Below are 27,121 nucleotides of genomic sequence, written 5' to 3' on the forward strand. Positions count from 1 at the left end.
ACAGCTGGCCAACACTTTTTGCATGTATGCCGGTAAAAATTATTTTCTGAATAGCACAGTGGAAATGAATTTGATGTGTGGAGAGTGGAGCAAAACTGATAAAACTACAAAAATGTATGTTTGCTCAGGTTTAGACAAAAAGACAATTTGCCACTTTACTGAATTATTGCTTTTTTAAATTTGGGGGATTGATATCGTCATTGTTCAGGTCATGGTTCAAATAAACTATGGTTACCTTTTTATTATAACTCCTGATTATTTATCTTGCCTATTTCATATCACCTCTTTTATGATGAAAGGGCACATTGCAATCACAAAAAGGCAAAATGGTATGACTAACATAGCCTTATCTGACATAGTGAGTTGACAAATATTGTAGCAAATGACCAGAGTGAAGCTAAAGGCCCAGATATTCAATCAAACCTAAAACAACAGTGAAAATAAGTTTTGTAAAGGAATTTCCAAAATCAGTAGATATTTTAAAATGAGATAATCACAAACAAAAGACAAGGGATTTTGGAAACACTACAATAGATACAATGTATTTGCTGTACTAACACAAACTGCAAGAGAGGGAGGTAAAAAATACTGAGAATAAATAAACACTATGTTACTGCATGTGGGAAAACACGGGGGAAACACTGGGTGATGAAACAGTCAGAGTTGCTCAAATATAAAAGAAGTTGCTTACTCTGGAAACACATTAGGTTCAGCACTTAACTGGTAAGGTAGTATCTGACCCCACTGCATGTTTGGCTCCAATAATCAACTTTATAGAATCTGTTAAAAGCTAAAACTGTCTCTTCTTTCTTTTCAGGAGATCTGCAGTGGCTTCTCTTTGGTAACCACTTCAAGCTGGTAAAAGAATGATGGTATGTAACATATGATGCTGCCTAAACTATCTCATTTTAGAAAAACACATGCATCACAAACGATACTTTAATGTTACAGTTTCTTACAACTTCACAGACACAATATTTAAAATAATTTATTTGCAACCTCATTCTCCTTCTATGGCTGTTCAAGTGTAGTTTAGTGTGTGCCTGCCTGATATTAGCCACACTTTTCTTTAGCCTTAGCCTCTTACAAGTGCCCTGTGCATGTTAGCATTAACCCGGAGGCTCTAATCATAAATAAAATCTATCCGAGACACAACCATTGAGCAAATTTGTGGAGAATCATAGCCATTTTAAAACTGTGTCAAACAGCCTTGCACTGCATATTTACTCCAGCAAGATCATTAAATTGCATCACTGCCACCTTCTCCAATAAAATTAGAGACGGCAAAGTAGAGAAGTAGAGTCAAGTCTACTGCAGGAGCAGAGCACTCATTAACTGAGGATCTAGAGATAGAGAGAGGACAGAGCTCTTCAGCACCACCCGAGAGCCAAGCAATCAAATATAGAGATAACAGAGCTTGACTCATGACTAACAGATTACAGGCCTAATCCCAGCAACCATAATTTCTCCTGGTAAAGTCTCTGTGTACTTCACACCAAATCTTCAACTAATATGATGTCAAATAAGTCCACACAACATGACAAATAAATATATCTTCAGTGCAGTTTGAGGGTTAATACTATGAAAATCATTTCATCTTTAAACTAGCTCCAGAAAAACCTTGCACTAGCACTTGCACTAAAAACCGCTTGCCTCCTTGTGTTATGAAAATGTTAAAAGTTTAAGGTATCATCTGTAATGTGCATGATCCTGTTACAAACCTTAACTTTGACAGACATTATTTTTTCTTTGCTGTAGATCAGACTTGTGTTTGCAGTGCTGCTGCCTGCAGCAGCTTATCAATCCCCTCTGCCCACAGACTGTAGTGACATCTACAGAGGTGGTGCAGGCGTGGATGGAGTATACACCATCTATCCAGCTGGCTCCACCTCTCCTGTGCAGGTTTACTGTGACATGAGCAAAGACGACATCGACAACTCAGCAGAAAAATGGACGGTGAGGATTGCTCAGCCCTCTTTTTCCAAACTAATCTACCTCTTCTGAATTTGATCTTGAAATAAGAGATAAAGAGATCTGGCCAGAACTTACCTATTTTAACTTTATGAACTGCTTCACACATCTTGGCTCAAAAATTCATGTTTAACACAGTCAGAATTTTGTATTAAATATCTTTTTATGCTCATGGGTGACTGGTTTTATTCAAGGATCATCTCTATACACAGATATATTTAAATCTAAAGGTAAGGGAGAAGCACCAGAAGACCTTTTAGTTTTAGTTACCTTGTGTGAAGTTAGCAAAGCTAAAAGGAGTCCTTTTGCTGGGGGGTCTATAATTTGCCTTTTACTGACAGTTTGTGTGAAACTTCTGTTAAATCCAGGTGATTCAGAGAAGACAAGATGGCACAGTGAACTTCTTCAAGAAGTGGGAGCACTACAAAACCGGATTTGGGAGCGCTGCTGGAGAGTACTGGCTGGGTAAAATTCATCGTTCTTTTTTGGATTAAATTTGCCTGAGTAGTCAATAAACCTTACTGTTATTTATTGTACATTTTCTCCTTTCTTAACAACAATAACATCGGCTCAAACTCATCAAATTTGTCTAAAACAGTTTATTTCAGATGATCACAGTTGCTCACTGTTTTATCTTCCCAGGCCTGGAGACAATGCATCTGCTAACCCAACGCAAGAACTATGAGCTGAAGGTCGACATGGAAGATTTTGAAGGCCAGAAGGTCTTTGCCCATTACTCCTCCTTCTCTGTTGGCCCAGAGTCAGATGGATATAAGTTAAACCTGGGAAGTTTCATCAAAGGGGCAGCAGGTGGGACTTTTTGTTCTCTCTTTTATAAGAACTTTTTTTTTTTTACTTTATCTACTCATAATCTATCAACAAAGTTAGGATTTTTTAGTAGTTGAAACAAAATTTGTGTTTTCTGCTTTGTTTTGTTTTTCCAGGAGACTCTCTAAGTATTCACAATGGAATGAAATTCACTACCATTGACAATGATCAAGATACACATCCTTCGAACTGTGCCATGGTGTGCTATGGAGGATTCTGGTACAGCTCGTGCTATGCTGCCAACCCCAATGCCATCTACATGTGGGGACCTTCAACCCGTTTAACTGGCGTGCACTGGAGAACTTTTAAAGGGCTTGAATACTCCCTAAAAACCATGGTAATGAAAATTAGACCAGCTGCTACATAAAAACCAACCAAAACACAACAACCTGGAGAACTAGCAATGTGACTAGATTTGAAATATTTTACAATTTTGTAAAATTGTGAAACTTTTGTATTTATTAACATAGTCCCCGTATCCACATTAGTTTATGATATTTTCAAGAACATTAGGACTATGTCTTCATATCTTACTTACTTTAGTACATATGCTTGTTATGATATGAAGCAAAAATGTTCAATGTCTAACCAACCATGATAGAGAATCCTTTGAAAAATCTCTCCTATGGATTGAGTCCAAACATTATTTACTTTGCAAGTTTAAAGACCCTTACTTCTAATAAAATTATGGACAGATAAGAAATCTCTCCATAAAGTTTTACAAACAGAAAAATAAACAAACAAAATAACAACGGAAATATTTTTTTGACCAAAAAGTGCTGATAACACTGGATGACATGTTCCTTCATGACCACCTATTTAGATTCAGCGCAACACCAGAGATACGGACAAAAAGCACAACATTATGTATTCATACGCAACAAAAAACAGTCCCAGGCTCTAAATTAAGTCTAATTTGTAAATCTTGTATATCTATGATATGAAACCACATTTTCATTTGTTAATGAAATGTTGATCACAAGTCACCGTCAGACCTGGCCCTAGGGCTGCTCGATTATGGCAAAAATGATAATCACGATTATTTTCACTGAAATTGAGATCACGATTATTTGACGATATTTATTTAACCCTTTAAGACCTACTATAGAACCAAGTCCACCAGAGCTTATATTATTTTTTTTTTTTTACACGCTGTAGTGCCATTTGTGGGAGCATTTCAAGTTGCTATACAACTGTTATAGCCCATATTTTACTAATATGTATGCATTAAGTCCATAGTAACTACATTAATTGCAAAAAAGTGCAATAAACTACAAAAAAAATTGAAAATCGCTTTTGTTTTGTTTACATATATTTCTACTTGGAGAAATTTAAGAGGTTTATCCCTCAAAACTTTAAATACAATAAAGTTGCAAAAAATAGTTTACAACAACAGGAAATTTATTTTGAGTGTCTTCATAGTTTTATTTTGGAGATACAGCAATTTTTATATATTGCAGGAAAAACAAAAAACAATCCTATGATGCAAATTTGCAAAGAAAACAGCATGTGCATCATTTCACTGTGGGAAGTGTTACGAACAGCTGATAGGAACGGCAAAGCGTGTTTCTGGAATATTATGTTTTTGTTGCTGCAAGCGCTTTTTATGCAATTTTTGCAAAGCTATATGTGGAACGAAACCGTGACCGAGGACAAGCTGATGTCATAAGATGTAAGTACAACTCCTCCGGTTTCATATGCAAAACAAATTATTGCGCTAGCTTACACGGTTCAGGTTCTACAGGGATTTAAAAATAGTTACGCAAAACGGAGCATGCTGCTCTGACCGGCTTTAAAGGGTTAACAATGACTTTAAAAAAATAATATAAAATAGTGTGCAACACCACTGAAGTTTTTTTTTTAAACTCTCTTTTCAACCAACGGCAGTCACTCTCCAAATAACTTCTGCTTAGCTTTCCGAGCTTCCCTCGGGTCCTCTTAATCAGCGGTCTCCAACCTTTTTTGCGCCACGGACCGGTTTATGCCCGACAATATTTTCACGGACCGGCCTTTAAGGTGTCGCGGATAAATGAGGGAGGGGCTAATAATCGGCTCAGTCATTTTTAATGATCGTTGAAAGCCCAGATCGTAATCGTGATTAAAATTCGATTAATTGAGCAGCCCTACCTGGCCCTGCTCGTCACAACTGGCTTTTTGCATACAAGATGGCAACAGCAGAAACACTCATGTCAAGGCTTCAAAATGGCACATCAGAAACCAGTGGATGACGTCATGGTAAAAGCTACATCCATCTTTTATAGCTCTAACTGTCTATAGCTGCCGCCTAAAGCCTGACTTGACTTGAAGACATTCACATTGCACAGATGCTTTAAAAGTGAGCTAAATGCATATCTGCTAGATGTTATTTGGGTGATATTAGTGAACCTGTTTGGATTTACACCATGCTTTGTGTAATTATTGAGTCCTGCTTTCACTGGTTACATGTAGTCTTTTTTTTAATTTTTCTATTATCGTATGCTATTTAAACACATTTTTCTTGGCTGTTTAATCGTATTAAAAACACAAAAGTACATTTGTAATCTATTTAATGTTTTTGTTTGTTTGTTTGTTAAGATAAGATAACCTTTATTAGTCCCACACGTGGGAAACTTGTTTATTTCTGGTGTGAAGATTTGTCAAGAAAATATCAGCCTCTACTTAAATAGAGGCTAATTAGAGGTCCAGAGGTGTACTGCAGTTCAAAATCCTCATTTATCTTATACTGTGCCCTCCACTGTCTGAAAAAAGCTCTTAATTACTCCTCTTCCAATTGGCTGCCCTTCATAGACAGAAAGCTTAAATAGCAGGTGGGTGGGGCTTCTGTGCTTTCAGTGAAAACTACGTGTCTGAGATAACAATATTAAGGATTAGCTCTCATCTTTAACAACACACACAACTAAAATTAGAAAAACACAGCTTTGACTCACTGGTATAACTTATAAATGCTAACCTTGTTAGTTGAGGTCATACCCTTATTTAAATGCTTATTAAACACATTTTCTTTAGCCTGAAGCTGTTTCCAGTGTTGAAGATTTGCTAAAATGTCTCAGAACCTGACAAACCCTGAAGATATTTTTAATTTGCAGCACTATTTTATGTGTATGAACTCTAGGAATAAACAAAGAGAGGAATATATTTCTGTTGTCACCGCAGGTATGTTGCGCCTAGGATTTCACAGAAGGCTCCACAGAATCAGAGTTAACCATGACACACTCCCCCCCACACACAGAGTTTAATGATCCGTATTTGGTATTTTATGGCTTCTGTGAAGGGAGGCAAAAAGAATTTGAGAAGGATGGGTTGCCATGGCAACTGAGGTTCCTAAATTTCACAAGTTCATTTAATGTTGTGGGCCAGTTGGGGCCTTTTGATGCTAAAACTATAAGAACTGACAATGAAAGTAACCCACATGGCATGGATGTGGTGGGACTGGCACCAGTAAAATCTGTGTACAATGGTGTATAGATGTTACACACACACATAGTGATGGTTGGTAAAGCAACAGACAGCTATATCAGCAGAGGCAGGTTTTAAACCTCAAAATGTTTTGGTACCGATATATAGAGATCACAAGCACAGACTAAGAAAGAAATTGCACTGACTGTCTGGTCGGATTCCTATTCATGTTAAATATTCTATATTTTGTCTTGTTTTTTACTGCTCAGCCATGTGTCTTACACATTAGGTAAGAACTTAAACCAAACACACCACTACACAGCTGTGATGCTACTCTGCTACGTGCCCTCCAGTCAGTTTTCAGAATATTGTAAATTATAGAGAAGGAGACGCTCTACTAGTGAAAATGTAGAGCATCTTCTTCTGCACTATATATCTTTGCTGAATGTGCTTCAGTCACACTAGAACACAAAATAGGATCCCAGCTAGAAAATAAAATTGTGGCGATTTTGTGGTGATTTTTTGCATTCAGTGACCGATTGCAAGCAGTTGTAGCAAACAACTGGAGACCCCGAGGTTGAGCAATCCTCCCATTAACCTCTGGGTGAGGCGAGGCATGCAAGGTGAACCCAAGGTGACTGTGCAGGTTGCCTGGCAGGAGGCAACCAGTCTCCAAACAGTGTACTCAGACTTGCTGTAGAGTTTGTGATATCCAATTTAGAACCATTCAAGAAAAAACAAATATTAAGAAGCTGAACCCAGAAGCCAAACTTGTTGATGATTAAAAGTCTACAACCCTGTTGGAATTTAAAATATATAACTTGTAACTATAAGAATAACATTAAAATTTGTATGCACTTGCAAAAAAGACTGCTTTTAAGTGTAAGTGTTAAGTATTTTAACTAAACCATTACAGTGTGCACAGTCTCACAAATACAAAGCTCATTTTTCAGGTCCTCTATCAGTCCCTAGTGGCCTTTCAGTAATACTACATCAACTGCAGCAAGAGAGAAAAAACGTTTTTGTAAAAAATGTAAAAGAAAAATCCAGTTCTGAGTGTAAAACATGTAAACAGAAGGTCCTATCTCAGTTTGTTGTAATGTGTTTTTATTACTTTATGCAAAAGTCATTTTTAATAAAGTCTCGATTGCATAAGAATGCAACATAAAACTGTGTTTCTTTGATAAACAGTCTCATCCATTATTGTGTATATTATAAAATCTGCGCAGAATAAGCAGATGAAAGCACCTGTGTGTTTCTGGGCATGTCTGTTGTCTTGCCTCTGACTGGCTTCTGAGTGCCACAATCTGATTGGCTGCTTGGCTACTGCAGTCTCTGTATTCTCACAGCACTTGAGATACAGATGGACGAGGATAAAAACACAGCAACTCTTGAACTCCCCTTTTCTGTCATTTTTTTTCACATTTCACGGCAGCTCATCGTGACAGACTCCACATCTGTTCTTCTTCTGAAGCACATTCCCATGACTGAATGACAAATTGGCTATATTTTTAGTGTCTTTTTAAGAAGTTAAAACGCCGGCTGAAACCACATGTACCATGCATCAGGAAGCCCTATGCCTCATTAGGTCTCCTTACAGTTGGCTGGCAAACCCGTCCCCCGCTCCTCTCACTGGATGGCAGAAGATGACGTCGCTCTGCTGCTGGATTACAGGGTTGTGCTGATGTAAGGCTCCCTGCACGTCTATATGGGTGCGTATGATCACTGAGAAGCAGACAGACTGACTGACTGCTCAGAAGAAAGGACAAACAAGAAATGAGATAGAAACACCTTCAGACAGAAGTCAGTCGTGTTTTCTTAGCCTTCCCCAAAACACCCTTAAAGCAGAGTTAATTTCAATATGGTTTACTTGACAGCAAGCAAACACAATAAGGTCCAAAATGAAGAAAAGAGAGGATAGGATTAGGTACAGTACCACTGCTCGCTGCTAATCTTCCCTGACAGAGACAGAGCACTGGTCATGAATAAATTAACATCTGCCCGGGACCAACAGCATGCATAGCACGTAATGCATCAGCAGGGATGAGCAGTAAGTGTGTTGTGCAAGTCAACAATCACACTGTCTGTACATGCACACACAAAATCCTGTTTGCAACATCAATTTTCCCTCATTATACAAATAGCTTTACTGATATTGGATTTTTGGGATATATTGATATTAGAGTTTAACAAGGCTAAGAGGTTAGATCCATCTTGGCAGCGGCTGTGCTCGGATACATAAGTTCTAAAAGCCAACATCAGCATATTAAAAAAGCAATGTTTAGCATGTTTACCATGGCAGGCTGTGCCTGACGTCGGACTTCACTAACTACATACATATAAGTCTGCCATCTTACTGTCCTGTATATTATGGGGTACACTCAAAGTATCACATATCACTAACCAGAGTCAACAAATTTTCAGATTCTGAGTCCCTCTGTCCAATGGATGCAGATATATAACTGGATAAGTCATAATCCTCCTGCAGGCAACACAAGTAACAATAAATCATAATAATTCAGAGGAAAACCAAAATCAGTCAGCAGGATTCATCCAGGCATGTCGCACCCTAGTGCCACCCTAGTTTTGCATATAACAGTGTTGCCTATTAAAGTAAGATAGCATTAACAGTTTGAGCCTAGCTACAATTAACACTGAATATAAATTCTAGAACTGAATATGTTGTATATTGTTACCCCCCCCCCCATCATAGAAAAATCTGTGGCATTTTGTGGAAATTTAAGCATTAAGCATTCTGGATTTTATACTTCATGGACTACATACTTATTTATTATATAGGCTATACAGAGCATGAAATCAAAATTTGCATGTTTTATGTAACTGAATTGTTTAATTATCTGGGGCAAAGAAACAAATTAAGTTATAGACTATATTTATATGAAACGTGTATACTTATTACATTTGAAATATTTTAAACAGATGTAACATCTGCATATGTATTAAAAAATTTCTTTGATTTTGACACCCCATTTGATTTCCATGCCACCCTAAGAAGAAGATTTCTCTAGATCCACCCATGGATTCATCATCTATGTTCGTTAAATGTAATTTTAAAATTTCGTGGCAATGCATCCAGAGGAATTGGTGATCACAGATAAAGCGATTAAAAAAAACAAACGTAAAATAAACCAACGTGTTTCACAGGATTCCTCACATATGGTTTTTAAAACCTATAACAAGCTATAACAAAACTATAACAGCTCATGGCTGTCTTTGGCATTGCAATTTTTTCTAACTAAAGAAATAAGAAAAGTTATACAGATGACCTGTCATGAGCTAATATGGGTTGATAAAATTAGCCTGATTTGTCAAAAATTTATGGAATTTATTTCTTCCAGCTTTTGATGTTTTATTGAAATAATTAAGCTGTACTGCTGCTGTAGATGTCCGTCCCAGATGACGAACTGCAATCTATTTGGAAAATACAAAATAAAGCATTTTTTCTCACTATTTTATTTGAACATTAATTGACCTGAAACAATTTAACCTTGTTAAATGAATCACTGAACAGAAAATCTGTGAGCTACACTCTAATAATTATACCATTTATCAAATACAACTTCACTGGTTTTCAGGTTCTTAACTGTTAAGATTTATTGTTTTTCTCTTTTAATTTTACTAATTTATCCGCATGATAATGATCACAATATTTGGATTCTGGGGAGATGTCCAAAAAAATTTGATAATTCTTATATGGACTTAAGTAACACTTTTCTGGTATTATTATCTAAAGTTTGACTGATAAAGAATAAGCATTAAAAAACAAATCAATTTTGTGGTATTTTAGATTAAATTTGTATTACAAGCTTTTTATTTATCAGCTTGATTCTCAACAATAAAAGACTTCTGTAAACAGAGACTAGCACTATGTGAGCTTTGAGCTTAGCTTTACAGCTCACAGAGCACAAAGCTAATTAAGAAATTGCTCAGTAAATCAATAGGGCACTTAAGATGAATGTTCAACATCAGCATTGCTTTTTCCTCTCTTTGCTGAGTCTCGAGCCAAGTGACCATCATCATTCATAGACAGCGAGCTGTGGTTCCCATTTTAATGTCCTACACTTTTTTAATTAAGCGTCCTTTGTCAGCCACGGATGGCTGAAGTAAAACCAGAACTTATGGGTACAACAAGCTCATGACATGCTGCAGCTATCGTAATAAACTGAAATATTGGCGATATATATATCGGAGAGTTGGCAGTTCGTCTTGTAACCGGAAGGTTGCCAGTTCGAGCCCTGGCTCGGACCGTCTCGCTCGTTGTGTCCTTGGGCAAGACACTTCACCTGCTGCCTACAGGTGATGGCCAGAGGGGCCGATGGTGCGATAGGGCAGCCTCGCTTCTGTCAGTCTGCCCCAGGGCAGCTGTGGCTACAACTGTAGCTGCCTCCAGCAATCTATAATCATTTCACTTTGGTTACAACTTCACTTTGTGTTAATTTGCTACAAAATCCGAAAAGAAAATCTCAAGAATCTTTTTTGGAAAGATTGATCAAATAAACATGAACGAGAGGTTCCTTAAATTTTAAGATATTCTTTCATACTCCAAGGACAATTCACCTCGTATAAGCTGGTTAGCGTGAACGGTCGGTGTGAACAGCTGCAATAAGAACAGGTGTGTCTGAAAATAATTTTTAGCGCATAAGTTATTCCCGCCTGACTTGCCTGAGTATGATCACAATTGTTTTTTTCTCTCTATCAAATTAACTGAATAAAAAGTTTCTCTACACCAATGATCCCATTGGAAATGAGTGCTAAAAGTCAGTCTGGGATATTTTGTGTTGGGTGTCCAGATGTTCGGATCTACAGTTTGACGAGGAGGAGTGTCATACCACAGAGCAAGACAGATTGCCACTATTCACCTTCTGTCTATGTGCATATTGTGTAATACTGCTGCATTTTTCTGCATCTTCATATGGCCCTGAAGATGAATCACAGGAAAATAATTCACTCCTCAGTCGATGGATGTGGGCGTCAACCTCACATCACCTCCTCTGCCACTGCAGTTGCTGCAGATTAGGCAGTAAAGCTGCATTCAAAATTTCATGAAAATAATAAGAAGCAGAGACTTCTCACCTCAGCCTCCGGGGACTAAACATCTTGTCTTCTGCTATTGTCTCACTGAACGCTCACTGACAAAAAGCAGACAATAACACTATGAAAAATTAGCCTAGTGAAAAAGGATTATGAAAAGCTCACTGCTGTTATGAAACACCCACGGGATTTTCTGATGTATGACTTCATGCTGAGAGATGAGATGCTGTTATACCAGTTAACGCTCCATCAAATAATTCATCGGTCAAAAGTTTCCCCGAGTAAAATTCAATCCAATTTTATTTATATGGCATAACAACAGCGCCTCACAGCACTTAAAGACTAAAAGTGAAGTATTTCACCAATGAAGGCCAAACTGGTTACACTTTGATTTCCTGAACCATTAAAGGTCTGGCTTTTGGTTGATCATCTGGATTTCTAGCACATCAGTTTTGCTCAGCTGCCTGCAGTTTGATCAGTTCAACAGTTTCATCTGTACAAACTTCACTCAGCTCGTTTTAATATTTGATGTTGTTGTGAATGTGAACTTACTGCTGATATTGTTTGCATCAATCCAACTGCATCTATATATATTCTACTGTATCTACTGCATCTACTGTACAACTGTGCAATATTTTTCTGTTTTTGCAGTCAACGCATTCAAAGGTGGGTCATTCGATGCAAAGAATGACCGACTCAGAATTAGAAGAGTTTTTTTAGACTATAATTTCGGTCTATTTAATGCAAAGTTACCTTCATACTATGAATTTTTTCCAAGCTAGAAAACCTTGAAGTACAGTATATAGAGGTGATTTAAATTTTGGCACTTTTTAAAGCTTAATTGTCTCGTGTCTATTATGTAGAGGAATGAAAATAAGTATTTTCTGATCATTTGCAAGGGGAAAGTGCATTTTGGGCAAATTTTAAAAGGCCATGTAACCATGTGAAGAAGGAGGCTGGTCAGAACAGGTCACGGCCTATGACTGGTATCCTTTTTACCGACATTCTGGTATCAAGCTGATCTTTTAGCTGTGATTCCTTCTGTGCTAAAATAATGTTAGACAATTCCAGGTTTTTTGCAGGTTTAGGCATGTCGAATTATTATATTAACAAAAGACAAAACACATGTACACAAGACATGCTGAATACTCTTAAATGGAAGAAAAGAAAATATTTTGCACTTGGTTGACAGAAGCTGTAAATCCATTTATCTAAAAACAGAAGATAAATTTCATCTGCTGTGTCAAGATATCTGAATGATACCAGGTCATGTTAATTGCAAGGTCAATATTTTGCATGAATTAAATCAAAGTTTAAATGTGTTCCATGTGTTTCCAGTGCCAGCGGCCTCTCCACACTTCTCGCTACCAGATACTGTCTAACTGAGACAAGACAAGCCTCCCCTTTGTTCTGCCACACACACACACGAAGGTAAACAATGCGTTCAGTGAACTGTCTGTAAGTGTACAAGCCTCTGTCAGTCTCACTGTTTCTGTCCAGTCTGATCCACACAGGTCTCCTGCCGCTCACCTTCAAAATGTCCGCCTTGCCCGGAGAATACAGCGGAGGGCAGGAGACAGGCGTAGTTTTTTTTCCCTCTCAACCACAAACGCGCACAGACCCACATCCTGTCTGTGTCGTGACTCTCTGCTGGACCCATGCCACGCATCGACACCTCACCCACAGAGAGCACACACAGCCTTGAAACATGAAAGTATCCTGTGATTTCGTACCCATTTCAGATAATCTAGAAACTCCCTAATAACAAATCTACTTTTTGATATCTTTGCCACTGATTTCCACCATATAACACCCTCTGTAATTCTTTTACAACATAACTGTATTTCTAAAAAAAAAAAATACATATTGATTACCAGCTCTTCAGCATTTATTCTGTCCAGGAATTGCAGGGCTGCACGGGGATGACACCTTTCTGGGAAGAGTGTGGTAAATATAATAAACAGTATCTTTTTTTTTTTTTACCACTGAAACCAAGCTGAAACTGGTCTCTGAGGTTGGTGCTTGGCACATGCCAACACGTGCCAAAACTGCAGTACCTACAGTGGCCACTTGAGGCCTCACATCCCCATAGACTGCCATGTTAAAATGCCCACGTTTCAAGTGAAAATAAACTAGTACTAACAATATTACTCTGGGCGTGGCAGCTTTGATTGACAGATAGATTTTGAATCTCTTGGTCAAGTTTTTAGTGTTGTTGATATTCTATTATTTGCATTTGATCAAGTAGCTTCTAAGTACAAACTGTGTCTCTGCAATGAAGGATATGCATGTATTGATAACCAAGCTAGTTAGCAGTTTGTAGCACCAAAAAAACCCCAAATAAAAACAAACAAACAGAGACAGTCATGAAATAAAAGTTGAAAGGACTTAACAAACCCATGGCTGATGTAAATCTGACTATGTCCATCTTTTATATACAGTAATATGATTAGAGCTTAAATGTGAACCGTTGGGAATATTTAGAATAAAGTGAACTTAACTATCTATAAACTCTTCTGCACTTTTCTGCACTTGTGTGCAGATCTAGCAGCTTGGGACTGCAGTACATTAACTGCTCTTAACACACTTGAGTCCCTGACCAAACAGTCAAGGGTCAAGCCACATTGTGTCCAGCACATGTTGACAAGCAGAATGAGTGGAAAACCCCACTGACAACCCCAAACCACTATAGATAACATAGATATCTCAATCCAAACCTTCAAATAAATCACTTGCTTCTCCTTTCCACCAGACTTTCCCTTCCTCCTCAGCTCTGTGTGCATTTTTAATGATTTTTCAGCTCATTCTTTTGGTTTTACGGACTATACAATGTAGTCACCGTTCTCTATAATAGACCTGTTAACCAATACCTGCCCCAGAAGCTTAGCATTCAAAGATCAAAATATCTCAAAACTATAGAGACAAAAAGTGGAGAAAGACAAGCAGCTTCTGTTGTACATAGAGAAAAAAGTTTCTCCAACATTCTTAATATGAACAACAGGAATTGCAAAACACCTCTACAAAGATTCCGATTGCACAGCAACCCTGCCTGTAAAAGTTACATGGATATAAATATGTTTTAGTCAAATTAATTCAATTTACTGCATTATGCTGTCTCTGTGCTAAGCACTAATCTGTGTGTAGAAATGGAAAAGCAACAATAATGAAGGGTTCGGTTAAATGAGAAGACAAGATGAGCTAAATCTGTTGAAACGCAACTGCGTGTTCGTGCATGTATGCGTGTGTGTGTGTGTGTGTGTGTGTGTGTGTGTGTGTGTGTGTGTGTGTGTGCTAAATGAATGGACTGTCCCAGTTCTTGGTGTCGATCTTCCACTGCAGAGGAGAGAAGAGAGAACAGGGCTGCAGGGAAGCGGAGGAAGGGAGGATAAAAGACCTAACTAACAACATCCTCATCTTCCCTGTCATTCTTTCGCCCTCACTCTGCCTACTCTCCACTTCCCTACTTTTCCCTGCTACTTCATCAGTAGCTCTCCTTGATCTAACTCAATCTCACTCAGTAAGCTTTTTCTAATTCCCCCATCTTTTCAATTTGTTTCATCATATATATTTTTCTCTTCCTCTTGCCTTTTTGTGTTATGCATCACCTCTCCCCCGCATCCCCAACAACCCTTTCTTGCCTTCCTGGTCCACCAATCACAATGCTTGAGAGGCTCTGCACCAATCCTCTGGCACAGCAACCCCCTTCACAGCCATGTTAAAGTGAACATAATATCCTGGTGCCACAAGAATGGCATAATATGGTGACATGTAACCTTTCATACAACTTTCCTTCCTATACACAGGTGTTTGCAATCTCTACAGTTCGCACATACTTTCTTCTCCTTTAACGTTCCTTTATCTTATTACTTTCCTTTCACATCTCTACTCCAGCTGTATTTCTGCTCAGCTCTGTAGAGGAGTCCTTCTATTATTCATAATGCTCTCTCCTTTTCTGTTATCTCTGCTCCGTCCCATCAGATTCTACATTGCTGGCATCTGCTGCTGCAGCTTGTAAATGCTCACATGTGGCTTTTTAAATCTTGATGTTATCATACAAATGACTTTGCATTCTTCTGATGACATAAAAAAAAAGTTTGGGTTCTTTTTGTTTTAGCTTGATAACTGAGTTTCTCTAAGTGGTGATAAAAACCCCTGCAACAATCAGACAGCATGAAGAGAAATGAGTGGAGTGGGTTTCATGTCGACAGCTCTGAGATGAAACCATTTAATAGATCTTTTAGTGAGTCACTGTTAGTTTTCCTTCTCTGGCTGTCAAGAAAGATAATAGAGTGATAGCTCGCTGCAGCCCAATCAGCGCCTCACAGTAGGAATTATTTTGTAAAATTAGCAACCGCCAAAGCTGCACTAATCATCATTATTTTGGCTAAATGGACTGCAGCAATACTATGTATTCATCATACGGTATGTATCAGCTTTGTTATAGCCAGAGCAGGCTGCTGTTTTCAGCAACCTACCTGCCCTTCCCCAACAACAAACATGAAAAGCTGGTGACACAGTGTATAAAAATATCACTTTTACTTGAAGTGCATTGCTTTGTAGCTGACAGTAACTTGCCTCAAAGATGAGATTTAATTACTTGCCCATGTCAGAGTAATTTTAGCTCATATCAGGGCTGCCTATCCTAGGATAGCGTGTTGATGTGGTGGACGAGAACAAGTACTTGGGTGTGCACCTTCAACAACAGGCTCAACTGGGAGATGAACACAGTGGGTACGTATAAGAAGTAGATTGGCAGGCTGTGTTTCTTAAGGAAGTAGAGATCTCCTGTTGTGGGGAGCGCAGCGTACTATGTTGTGGTCTTCTGGAGGGGAGGGCTGCATTGGAGCTGGTGACACCAACAAACTGAATAAATTAATTAGGAAGGCTGCAAACTGTTCACTGAACAAACTGTTATGCATTATGGATAGTTCTCACTACCCTCTGCACCACTTACTTGAGAGACAGCAAAGAAAAGTTGGTAACAAACTGATTGGACAGATACAGGAACTCTTTCATATCACATGCATTAATTCTTTACACTGCAGCACATCTGTATAGAAAAGGAGCATCTGTTCTCTTGTGTTAACACTAGAGATGCACTACTTGATAGGCCAGGGACTGGAACGACAAACGATGAATTGTCAGGCTGCTCAGCCCAAACCAGTGACCAACCGATCAGTCTCAGACATTACCGATTATAAACCAGTCTGTTTCATGCATCCACAACACGCACACAGCGATGCGGGGAAATAGATACTCACACTCTCACTGTAAATGAGGAAGACACAAAACAATAAGGGAACCACCCCCCAAAAACTCATACGTAACAACAAACCTAAATAAGACACTTAAATCACCGTCATCCAGCTGAACATGCCCAGCTTGAAGAAGCTAACAACTGTACTTTACTCCTTTATTAAATATAATAATAGAAAAAGAAAAGTTGATTTTTTCTTTGCATATGGTATCAGTTATAGTTCTTAGAAAGAAAATCAACACTGGTAGGTCACCGTGATTAAAAAAATTGTGAAATCGCCTAGAAAACTGGTGCATTATTAGCAGTTTGTTTAACCCTGAATTGTCACCACTCTCCTCATACACACACAGTTTTTTTTACTCTCTACTAAAACTTAAACTGTTATACTGAGCAACTTTAATATCATCTAATATTTGCTATTCTTTACGTATTCATTAGTGCATTTCGTATGTGAATCTGAATTTGACATTTTGCTTTAGCTTTGCTGATATTAAAATATTTTTGGACTTCTGTAATATTAAAATATTATTTAATATTTGAATTTACATTTATTTGAACTTAATTCACTGACATCCCATAGTTGCAATGCATGCCCCTTTTGCCACTAATGTCAATATTGTGTTTAGTTTTTGTCTGAAGGTATTCTGTTAACAATATTAAATAGATATAGGAAAAACATTCAGCGATGAAAACAGACATTTTTGGGGGTATCCACTCAAAATATATATCTAAACCATTAATCAGTAACAAATGTTTGCAGATAGTTTTTAGACCACTCACCAATAAAATCAGCTAAATATTGCAGCTCTAAATATGATACATTTATAATATTTGTTTCATCTTGTGTTTCTGTTTCACTGGCTCATCACCATATGCCTTAGGGACAATGTGGCAGATTGGCCATCACATTGATTGATTGATCAATTGGGGAGAAGATTAAATTGGTTTCGCATGGTGAAAGTGTGAAAATGCATGTCCCCTTCCCCCACTGCTAATCCCGGTATCCTTAATAGTCATAAAAACAGCCCAAAATACAAAGTTTACTTGGAACTAATGTAAGCAAAAAATTCTGTCCTCTTTCATGCAAACCTTCCAACATGCAAACAATAAAAAATACAAGCATGTGTGCTCAGAAAAGACAGACAACAAAGAGAAATGCAAGGACTGAATATTTTAATGGGCAGCGGGTATAATGGAGTGGAGGACAAAGAGATATAAACACGCTGGTTGAAGAGCAGGAAAGAAGAACAGGCTTCTGACATGAATCTTGGCTTAAATAAGTGTCGGGGGATTAATGTGGTACAATGCATGGTCACAGGGGATCTCTGCATGTGTGTGTGTGTGTGTCTGTGTGTGTGTTTGTGTGTCCTGCTTCCAACCCCCAGTCCCAGAAGCAGAAGTGTGGCAGAACAATACAGCCTTCTGCCAGCTGACAGACATGCAGGGAGGGAGGCAGGGCATTGATGGAGAGTGGTTAAAAAAAGAGGGAGAGAGAGAAAGATAAAGCCGGATGGGTAGGGGGAGAGCAGAGTTGAGGAGAGAAGCGGCAGCAGATAAAAAAAAAAAGACGCCAGAATCGAGTCCTTCCCAAAAATAAACCTCAGAAGAGGCAGCGTCTTTCCAGCCTCACCCCCCCCATCCCCCTTGCTAATTCTTGTCTCACTTTGAAATAATAGAGAGCTCAGTGCTCCCTGTATGAGACCTTTGTTGGATTTCATTCTCTTCAATCCATATATTCAGTTTAATACAGGTTCATCCTCTCAGATAGTCCAGTATATCTTTATTTGCTTTTACATTTGTTTCATATCAGTGTATAGCCATGCTAGCAGTTTGGTCCATACTCCCTCTGTATCAGCATGCCAGACACACTACTCATCACATACTGATGCTGGGTCAGGACCCAAAGAGATCACAATGCCAGTGTGATGCTGCTTCCTTAGCTATTTCTAAAAGTGTTGAAGGATCCAAAGAGCTCCATAAAAATCCCTCAATATACAAAAACTGTGCCATGAGAAAAGTGCTACGGTATCCTCAGTCACAAGATACACATGGTACACAAAGGCCGTATTAAAGAAGTAGAGAAAGGTGTTGCAGATAGGAGAACTTCATTTCTGTTCTATTTTTACTCAAAATATGGTGTTTTTCTAAACCCAATCAAACAGTTTTAGGTCTTGTGACTTCTGTTTTCTACGGAGCCCCTCTGATGACATGGTCCAAAAAATAAATAAATTGTGGCCACAAAATACTACTTCATGGGCACGAAATGGGTATAACGTGCCCACGAAATACTTATTTGTGCCCACAAAATACTATTTCGAGGGCACGAAATAGGTATAACGTGCGCACGAAATTCTAATTTGTGGGCACGAAACACTTGACCGATAACCGTGATCCTTCCCAGGCCCTTGCAGTTGGTTGACAATAAAATCTATCCCGGCGTCCAGCATGCTGGAAAGTGAAGCTATGGAGTTTCTCTTGATTAAATTATGAAAAGAAGGAATTCCTCACTAAGTGTACAATGATCGAGGAGTAAGAAGGTGTTGAACATCATGTTATGACAACTTAAAAATGCTGATATTTTGTAGGTATAAAGCTTACTATGTTTGGCATCTTCATATGAAACTAGCATGCTAAAATACTAAATAATTAACACTGATGCTGACGCAAAATTGGATATTTCTCCAGACACTTCCAGTAGTAAAACCAAATGACTAAACAATTAAAACCATTGACTTGATAAAGTTGCTAACTGAAAAGTCTATACCGTCCATTTTTTAAACTGAATCGTTCTTATTTGATCTGTTTATCTAGTATTATCTATAGATCTATAGATTATTTAGACATCACACTTTCCCCCTGCCCTTTTAATCATGTTTACTCCCTAAATTTGATTATGAGTCATAATTAAATACACTTCAAACTCATGCGAGACTTAAAACACGTAATACATGGTAAGAATTTAAATGTATCCTGCCGACTCTCTGTTTGACTTTCAAGTCTGAGGACAAGGCAGGGGTCAAGTAAAGCCGCCACAAACTGGAGTAACACAATCACTAAAAGCACAGTGTCCAAAATAATAAAGGAAATAACCAGGAGATGAATAAGTAATGCCAACAATTCTCACTAAGTGTAGTGTTTTCAATCTGGCTTGAAGCCCATCTTATTCCACACAGTGGTTTTAGTCTTTTGCTACTCTGGAAGGCATCACAAAAATTACTTTCTCAACAAAAAAAAAAAAAATTGTATTATTAGTCCATTATGCTTCCAACATAGGAAAACTCCACCACCATGAGCTAAAGACAGTGACGTGTAGTTTTAGCTGTGCTAAGTCAGTCAGTCAGTCAGTCAGTCAGACTATTGACAAAGCAAATACACAGCAGAGCATTAATCAGTCACACACGATCCAACAGCCTCTTAATGTATAAATCAATCAGGCTAACCATAGTGTGCCACTCAGCCAGTCAGTTTACCAGCCAGCTGACCAATCTGAAAAGCATGCTGACTTTATTGCTACAAGAGATGCAACTTGTTCATGTAATCCGGCTTGAAAGCACTGAGTGGCTTCATGTTTGTCTGGAGCTTGCATCTAATAGCATTAATGGTGGCTCTTCAGTGCACTGATCTCAGTGGAACTCTTAATGCATGACTTCTATTTTCCAGTTTCTGGTAACATCCATACCATCAACAGTGTTGGACAGTGAAGATCTATAAGCTCTGTATGCATTACTGAAGCAACTTAAAAAACAAAGTAAGAGTTAAAAAGATTTCGTGCAATCTTGACTACTATTTAAAAAAATGTGGCAAAAGGAAAACTGCAAGCAATACAAATAAGTCATGAGTGAGCTTACAAAGCACATAGCTTGATTTAAAATGCCAAACTGACATCTCTATTTGTGTCATAACTAAACTAAATAATTTAATAGTGGTATTAATCTTCTCGTGTAATATCTTGGTCAAGAAGTGAATCATATTTTTAAAATATGATTCACTGCATAATGAGGTTAAAAAAAGTACTATCAGAAAGTTTAATTCTAACATTACTAACAAACACTTATATTTTTAATTTTCATACTGAAAAAACAAACAAACAAAACAAACGTATTGTAGGTTGGGATCAGTGGTGTTCCAGCCGATCAAGCAAGACAGGCAGTACTTGCCCAGTAAAGTACTTTTCTAAATTACCAGCTGTATAAAATGAAAATTACTCAAGAGTTTTAAAGTATTTTTACATATATATATATATATATATATATATATATATTTTTTTTTTTTTTTGAAGAGCAACCCTTAAGGCTTGTCCACAGGAAGTGACTAGTAGCAACATGGTAAGAAGAGACTAATGAAAGTCAATGACATTCAGCCACTTGGGAGCACTGGTGGTGTAAAGTGACCAGGTCTCAGGTTAAACTTTTGTTAACTTCAATGTGAGCAACTTAAATGATCAATGAAGTGAAGGATACAATTAATTGCTATTAAATGGCTGGTAAATACTGTACGCTACAGGGTTACCTAGGCAACCAGTGTGATCAGTCAAGGGTGGAAAGCAAAGGGCAATAAGCAAATTGGTTTAAGTGCTGGAAAGTTTATGTAGAGCCATGAAAATAATTCAAGTGTTTGGTGGCAAAACAGATGATATAAAAGATGGACGTGGTTTCCATGATTGAAAAGTGAAGCCAACACAAAAGCCAACTGCATTTTGTGCAGGATTAAAGTAAGTAGGCTAAAGGGTGTTGCAAAAAGATTTTTTGCTCTACAGAAGTCTAAGGAAGCCTTGACCCTGACCTAAAAAATTACTTCCCTGTTCATTCTGTTCCTTCTGACTAAGCCCATGAATTTTCTCACAAGCTCCAGCTCAACCCTTACGTGTCACATCTACATCTAAAACATCAAGACATCACCATTATTACATCCATCTATTATACTGCAAATGGGAAGCAGCTAAATATCCTTAGTGGTAGATTATGCTGTGACTCCAGTGACCCATTTAACATACAGCCAACAATGATACTGATACTCTTTATAATTAGCTGTTCTTTTATGATCGAAAATGGAAGTGTGTTATTTAATCAACATTGAAGAGCCATTTCAGGCATACAGTATGAGAGAGATGACGAGAAAAGAGAGAGATCAAGTAAAGTGAGGAGAGTTAAAGATAACTGTGGCGATGTGAGACGAGGAGGGAGAAGATATTTTTTGCTCCCTGGTGCCAAGAATTAGCCCTGGGCAGACAGGGTTATAGATTTACCTTGAGTGAGCCAGTGATAGCTGATATCCCCATGACAAGGTTATGCCACAAACACCGGGAAACTGCTGACGTCAGAATACACACATTATACTACATCAACATTACTTGTTGCCTTATAGTAAAACCATAAACCTGTGACCAAACCGACTCAAATTCAGCTCTTTCAGCTTCCTGATGAATCCCCATTATCATGCAGTGTTTTTATGGCACATCATTAACTGCTGCATTTGCCCTTCTACGTAGCCAATGATCATTACTGCTTCTCAAAAGAATGACTCCAACCTGGCAAATAAAATAAATACATTCCCATGGTTTTAAACTTCTTTGAAAAAATACATCTATACAACATTCTTGTGGCATTCATGTTGTTGATATTTCTTCAGGGACACTACTTTTCTCTTTCTGTATACATAGAAAAACCTATCTATTCATAAGTGTTCATGGACACAAAAAGTAAAGTCCTCTTGGGGGAGATAAGAAGTGGTGAGAAGAAATGTGTTTAGGTACCAAACTACTTGGGTTAAGAAAAAGACCATGGTCTGGGTTGATAAAAAAAAAATAAAAAATCAGTGTTTCACAGGTTTAGTCAGGTTTCCAAGAAAAGAACAATTTCACAAGAAATATATAACCCAGGAAAAACAGCTGGAGAAATAGATCAATGGGTTTGAAGGCTTATCAGATGCCAACACACTGCACAGAAAGAAAGAAAGAAAATTGTACAACACTTCAGAGAGACACCCATGCCCAACTATAATTAAAACTGACCAAACGGCACTAGTGTCATTTCAGACTGTTTGAATGTTTCACTTTTGAGTTGAAAGTATTATTTGCTTAACTGATTACTTGACAACTTTGACATTTTTGCAAAGCGTACTGACATTTAATTTTTTAGTTAAGTTACTGTATAAAACACACATTTGATTTATATTGTTTGTTCCTGGAGTTTGTGAATCCATTTTCTCCAGCTGCAAAATATATAAATAATCAAAATAGCCATTAGTTGCAGCATTCACTCATCCTATCATTTCCATTAGGATGAGTGGATATAAAAACGAAAAAGAACACAGTTGATTTAAGGTGGCATTCACAATCTGATCTGTTGCTTAATTTCAAGGATTTTCTCCACTTAAACTGAAAGAAAGACAGATTTTACGTCCTATTTTTTCAACTCACAAAACCCAACATAAGACACTGCACAGAAAATTGTTCCAATGAACCGATCAATTTTGCTCAAAGTGGACAAGAGAAGTGAAGGGTTCCTGTTATGAAAATGATTTAGTGGCAGATGTAGGAATGGACTTCTTATATTTAAGTTATTATTTTTTAATTCCTACACCATGTCTTCTCATAAAAGCTTAATTGCCAATGAATAAATTAATAAAATCACCACGAGAGCACAGCTAACTCACATCTAGCTGACTTCCTGTAGGCCAAGGAAGTGATGTCCATTTTGACCTTGATGTTAATGAGGTCAGGGGTACTGACTCTCTGTGACAGGTGGCTAACCCTGAACTAATTATAGCCTCGGGCTGGTCAATGTGTACAAACACAAAAGCCCAAATGTCAGCATGTGCACGCAAGAGCAAACGGGAAGCATTTTAAGCACAAACAAAGATGCATTTGGACAAATAAGCACATACGCGCAAGTTGTCAAGGGGATTCAAACACTGGACCTGACGCTGATGTCCAACTTCAGCTAAAAGACTGATAGTTTACAAAGTGAAGCTGTCAATGCAGTGAGGAATATTTATTGATTTCAAGTCAGACCTATTGATCATCTTCTAGGTGCTTTTGTGTGTCAGTGATTTCGTCTTAACTTCGTCCTTGCACAATGACTTATGTACAGGCGCACACAGACAGACAGCCCACACCTAACCGCAGGGTGTGACTGCTGACGCTTTTGGCTGGGGTACACGTTTCTCCCCCAAAGTCCCACACCTCTCACGTCACAGTCGAACAGGAGGTTGAATGTGTGGTGTGATGGCATAAAACGGGACATTATGTTTTCTTCTGAAAAAGTTCCATAAAGAGAGGAAGATTTAAAGTATGTGTGTCCCTATGAGTGGTACCTTTTTTATGTATTTTCAAAATATTGTTTTCTTTACAACAAAGCCACCAAACCAGTGACTTTAAGTCACTTAAAACATAACAGCAGCTGACACAGCTGCCTGAAATCCCAGTCTGTTCTCTGTAGCTGATTCCTGTTATCTTCTCCTTTCTTCTCTGCCCATGCTCTCTGCACATCCATCTTTCTGTCTTTTTTCCCCACTCACCCCCCACAGTATTCCCTCTGGGACCACCCCTCTTATCCCGCTGAGTGTCTCGTACGTGCATGCATGATTATGTGTGTGCATGTGTGTGATGGGAGGCTGCATCGTGACAAAAGAGAAGCACCTAGCCTTCACTAGACCACCACATCTCAAACATTTCTCTTTCCTCCTGTGTGTCAGCTCTCATTCCTCCTTTACTTTCCCTCTTACTAAGACCAATTTTATCCCTCTAAACTCATCCTTCCCTCCTTGTCTTTCTCTACCTTTTTCTTTGGTTCGCGAGACCGTTTCCTTGACTTCTTCCTCTCCTTCTCCTTCTCTTCCTCTGCAGCGAGGTTCTCGTCCGCCTTTTTCTTCAGCTGCGAAGCGGCATGCGCCATGGTTCTCCAGCCCAATTAATCCACACAGGTGGGAACTGAAAAAGGAGGGATGAATGAAGGAAGGGAGTCTGGACCCAAAGTCTCCCCTTTAGCCTTATCTTCTTGGCTCCTAATTATCTTTTTGTTCCTCCTCTTCTCGGCTGTTCTTTTGTCAGAGAGTGAGCCCTCACAGGTGTGTGAGAGGGAGATTGTCTGAGGACTTTCCTGTCCTCGTTTTAAAGATTTGGCTCTCTCTTTTGTGCCTTATTTCCCTCAGCAGCTATCCACTGAGGTCCAGTTTGGGGCATGGCACAGACAGGACATACTCCTCTCTTTCACCTCTGCAAAATCCACGGCTGACAAGACAGCTGCTTCCACTCAGAGCTCACAGTGTAAATGAGTGCCAAATTATAACAAATACAAAAAGAAGAAGAATTTCCTTTAAACATTTAGGATCCACACACAGTTGAAATGGTCCTCTTGTTAATGAATAGTGTATAAATGAAAGCTTAGTTACAGGTAGATTAAGAGAGCTTCAGGGATGGAGGTCCAAAAAGGGGGCTCAATCTCCAGCCCTCAGCCCAGCAAAAAGCTCTGTCTGGGTGTAAAGTCTGGTCCTGTTGCCTGCTTGACTGGTTCCCAAAGTCTGCTGCCTGCACCTGAGCACTGAGCCATCCTCTATGTGCACACACACACGGTCCGCAACGCCTCGCCGGGACACATGAACAGCAGGGAAATGACAGAGGAAAGGAGGTTTAGATAGGAGAAGGAGAAGGAGGGGGAGGAAGAGGAGGGAGGGGTGCAAAAGGAGGGGGCAGAGAGAGAGAGAGGTAGAGAGAGCAGCTGGGACAGCACAAAAAAGGAGGGAGTAGGGATGGATGAATACCTCTGCTTAGTACCAGCTGGCTATGGCTGAGCGATAAAGAGAGAAAGGAAGATGAGACTCCATGCAGGGTACATACAGTACAAACACACAATGGGAGTCCAGCATATCACACCGTGCAGAGGTCTGCAGCCATGACGCTCTGGTTACGAAACTTCAGCATCTTTGCCATCTTGATCCTCATTTTATTTCCTTTACATATGAAAACAAGGGCAGTTGAATACATTACCACGTTTTGTTTAATCAGAGTTTAACTGTCTGAATCATAAAGTATTACGCAGAGATCAATCTAATACAAAGCTACAATAATAATGTTTAACTTAGCTTTTGACAAACCATTCAGCATAAAGGTGCACTGTACATATAAACCCACACACTTAGTATTCTTTGGTAGGTTATAATAACAGCTAAGTATATTTTGTGACTTATGTTGCCATTGCTTTTTAATGCGAGAATACAGTGCTAACCTGCAACTGAAGTAGTGAAGTGAAGCTTTTATTTTGAAAGTTGAGCTAAATCTTATTGTGTCATGTAGAGCCAGCCTGAGGCATAAGCCGACTAAGCAGCTGGCGGGAGCCCCCAAGAGCACCTGAAATGTCACACCAGACATTTGATAAATGTATATTTATATAGTAATACAGTAATCATACACAAGACAGTGGAATATTTTGATAAATATGTCTCAAAAAGGATTTATCGCTCTGGTCTGAAAAGAAAAGAAAACACAGGATAAAGGTATTTTTCTAGGAATAATTACATTACACTCATAAGCCATGATAATGGCTGTGCTCGATGTATAATGCACAAATGAGCGTCCATGGCAATATACAGATAATATTGGCAGTGCTGAGGTCAGTGGATAGTGATGGGATTAAACGTGGGCAGGGACCCCAAATGAAATTGTGCTTAAAACCCCATCAAAGCTTGGGCTGGCTCTGGTACCATGGATTTTAGATCAGAATATCCAGCTCTCTTCAATCTCAAATTGGTGAATTGATTTTGTCCTATCTGGGTGAGGACCTGTGCTAGCTGAGAAACTGGATTTTTGTTGTCATGATGATATGAAGATATCAAAACCCTACACAAACAAATCCTGGAACAGAGTGATTCAAACACAGCATGCATTCACACTCACATTTAGCCTTGTTTAATAAATTTTTCTTCTTTTTGAAGTATTTTGTGCCTATTAAAGCAGAACGCCATATTCCTGATATATAGACATTCATAACAATAAATATTGGATAATGCACATCACAGATTGCCTTTAGATCATTTAGTTCTCGTGGGGATGTGTGTCTCGACTTTACAGCATACTATGTTTTGGAACATTTAGTTTAGCTGATGTCAGTCGTTTATTTCTACACTGTCTGACTTTTTTCGACGTCGCCCCCTGTTGGCCGTGTTTTCCACTGGCTTCCGCTGTACTTTTTGTTCAGTGGTAACTAGGAAATGTTGGTATCCTGGTATACACTAAAACAGGATGGCTTATATGTTGATCTTTTTATGGAGGCTGCTCATTAATAAAATATGTGGGATGTCTTTAAAATGTGCCACATGCTGTGAGGAAATTCAGATTAGTTAGCATTGCTTACGCAAAGGTAACTTGTATTATATTGCTGGCATTGTATTACCGGCAATGGTGCATGCATTGAGATTTCACACAAAACATTTCAGCATCATACTCAGAACACTGAGAAAATATTGAATATTGAATTAATGAAAGAAACTTACTGTAACATACTGTGTAATTCCATTATGTTAAAAATGACAGCCTGGTAAATCGCAAACATTTTGACATCAAATGTAGAACTAAATGAAAAACGTATATGCAGACATGTTCGGACCAACAGATCAATTACT

The 27,121-nt window shown here is 38.5% G+C and overlaps 2 protein-coding genes across 16 annotated transcripts in view; one reads left to right on the top strand and one right to left on the bottom strand.

Moving 5' to 3' along the window:
- Window positions 1–27,121, bottom strand: part of LOC309712972 (ankyrin-3-like) — a 158,271-nt gene that overhangs the window by 101,009 nt on the left and 30,141 nt on the right. For 11 of the 15 annotated variants that reach the window (XM_082544232.1, XM_082544236.1, XM_082544228.1 and 8 more), the window contains exon 1: window positions 24,283–25,106. The exons of 2 other annotated variants lie outside the window; for them this stretch is intronic. In XM_082544232.1, coding sequence (XP_082400358.1) covers window positions 24,283–24,399 — 117 coding nt within the window. In that variant the 5' untranslated portion in view covers window positions 24,400–25,106. Of the gene's footprint in view, window positions 1–24,282; window positions 25,108–27,121 lie in introns of those variants that run through there. 2 more of the 15 variants (XM_082544229.1, XM_082544242.1) reach the window with 1 other exon arrangement.
- LOC309712974 (microfibril-associated glycoprotein 4-like) lies at window positions 651–5,292 on the top strand. Its single transcript, XM_082544246.1, has 6 exons — window positions 651–723; window positions 818–872; window positions 1,759–1,956; window positions 2,340–2,436; window positions 2,614–2,781; window positions 2,916–5,292. Exons 2-6 carry the CDS (start codon window positions 867–869, stop codon window positions 3,164–3,166), a joined length of 720 nt encoding a protein of 239 aa, XP_082400372.1. The 5' UTR covers window positions 651–723; window positions 818–866; the 3' UTR covers window positions 3,167–5,292.

The sequence above is a fragment of the Aulonocara stuartgranti genome (assembly GCF_965226115.1).
Source record: "Aulonocara stuartgranti genome assembly, chromosome: 8".
In the NCBI taxonomy this organism is placed as follows: domain Eukaryota; kingdom Metazoa; phylum Chordata; class Actinopteri; order Cichliformes; family Cichlidae; genus Aulonocara; species Aulonocara stuartgranti.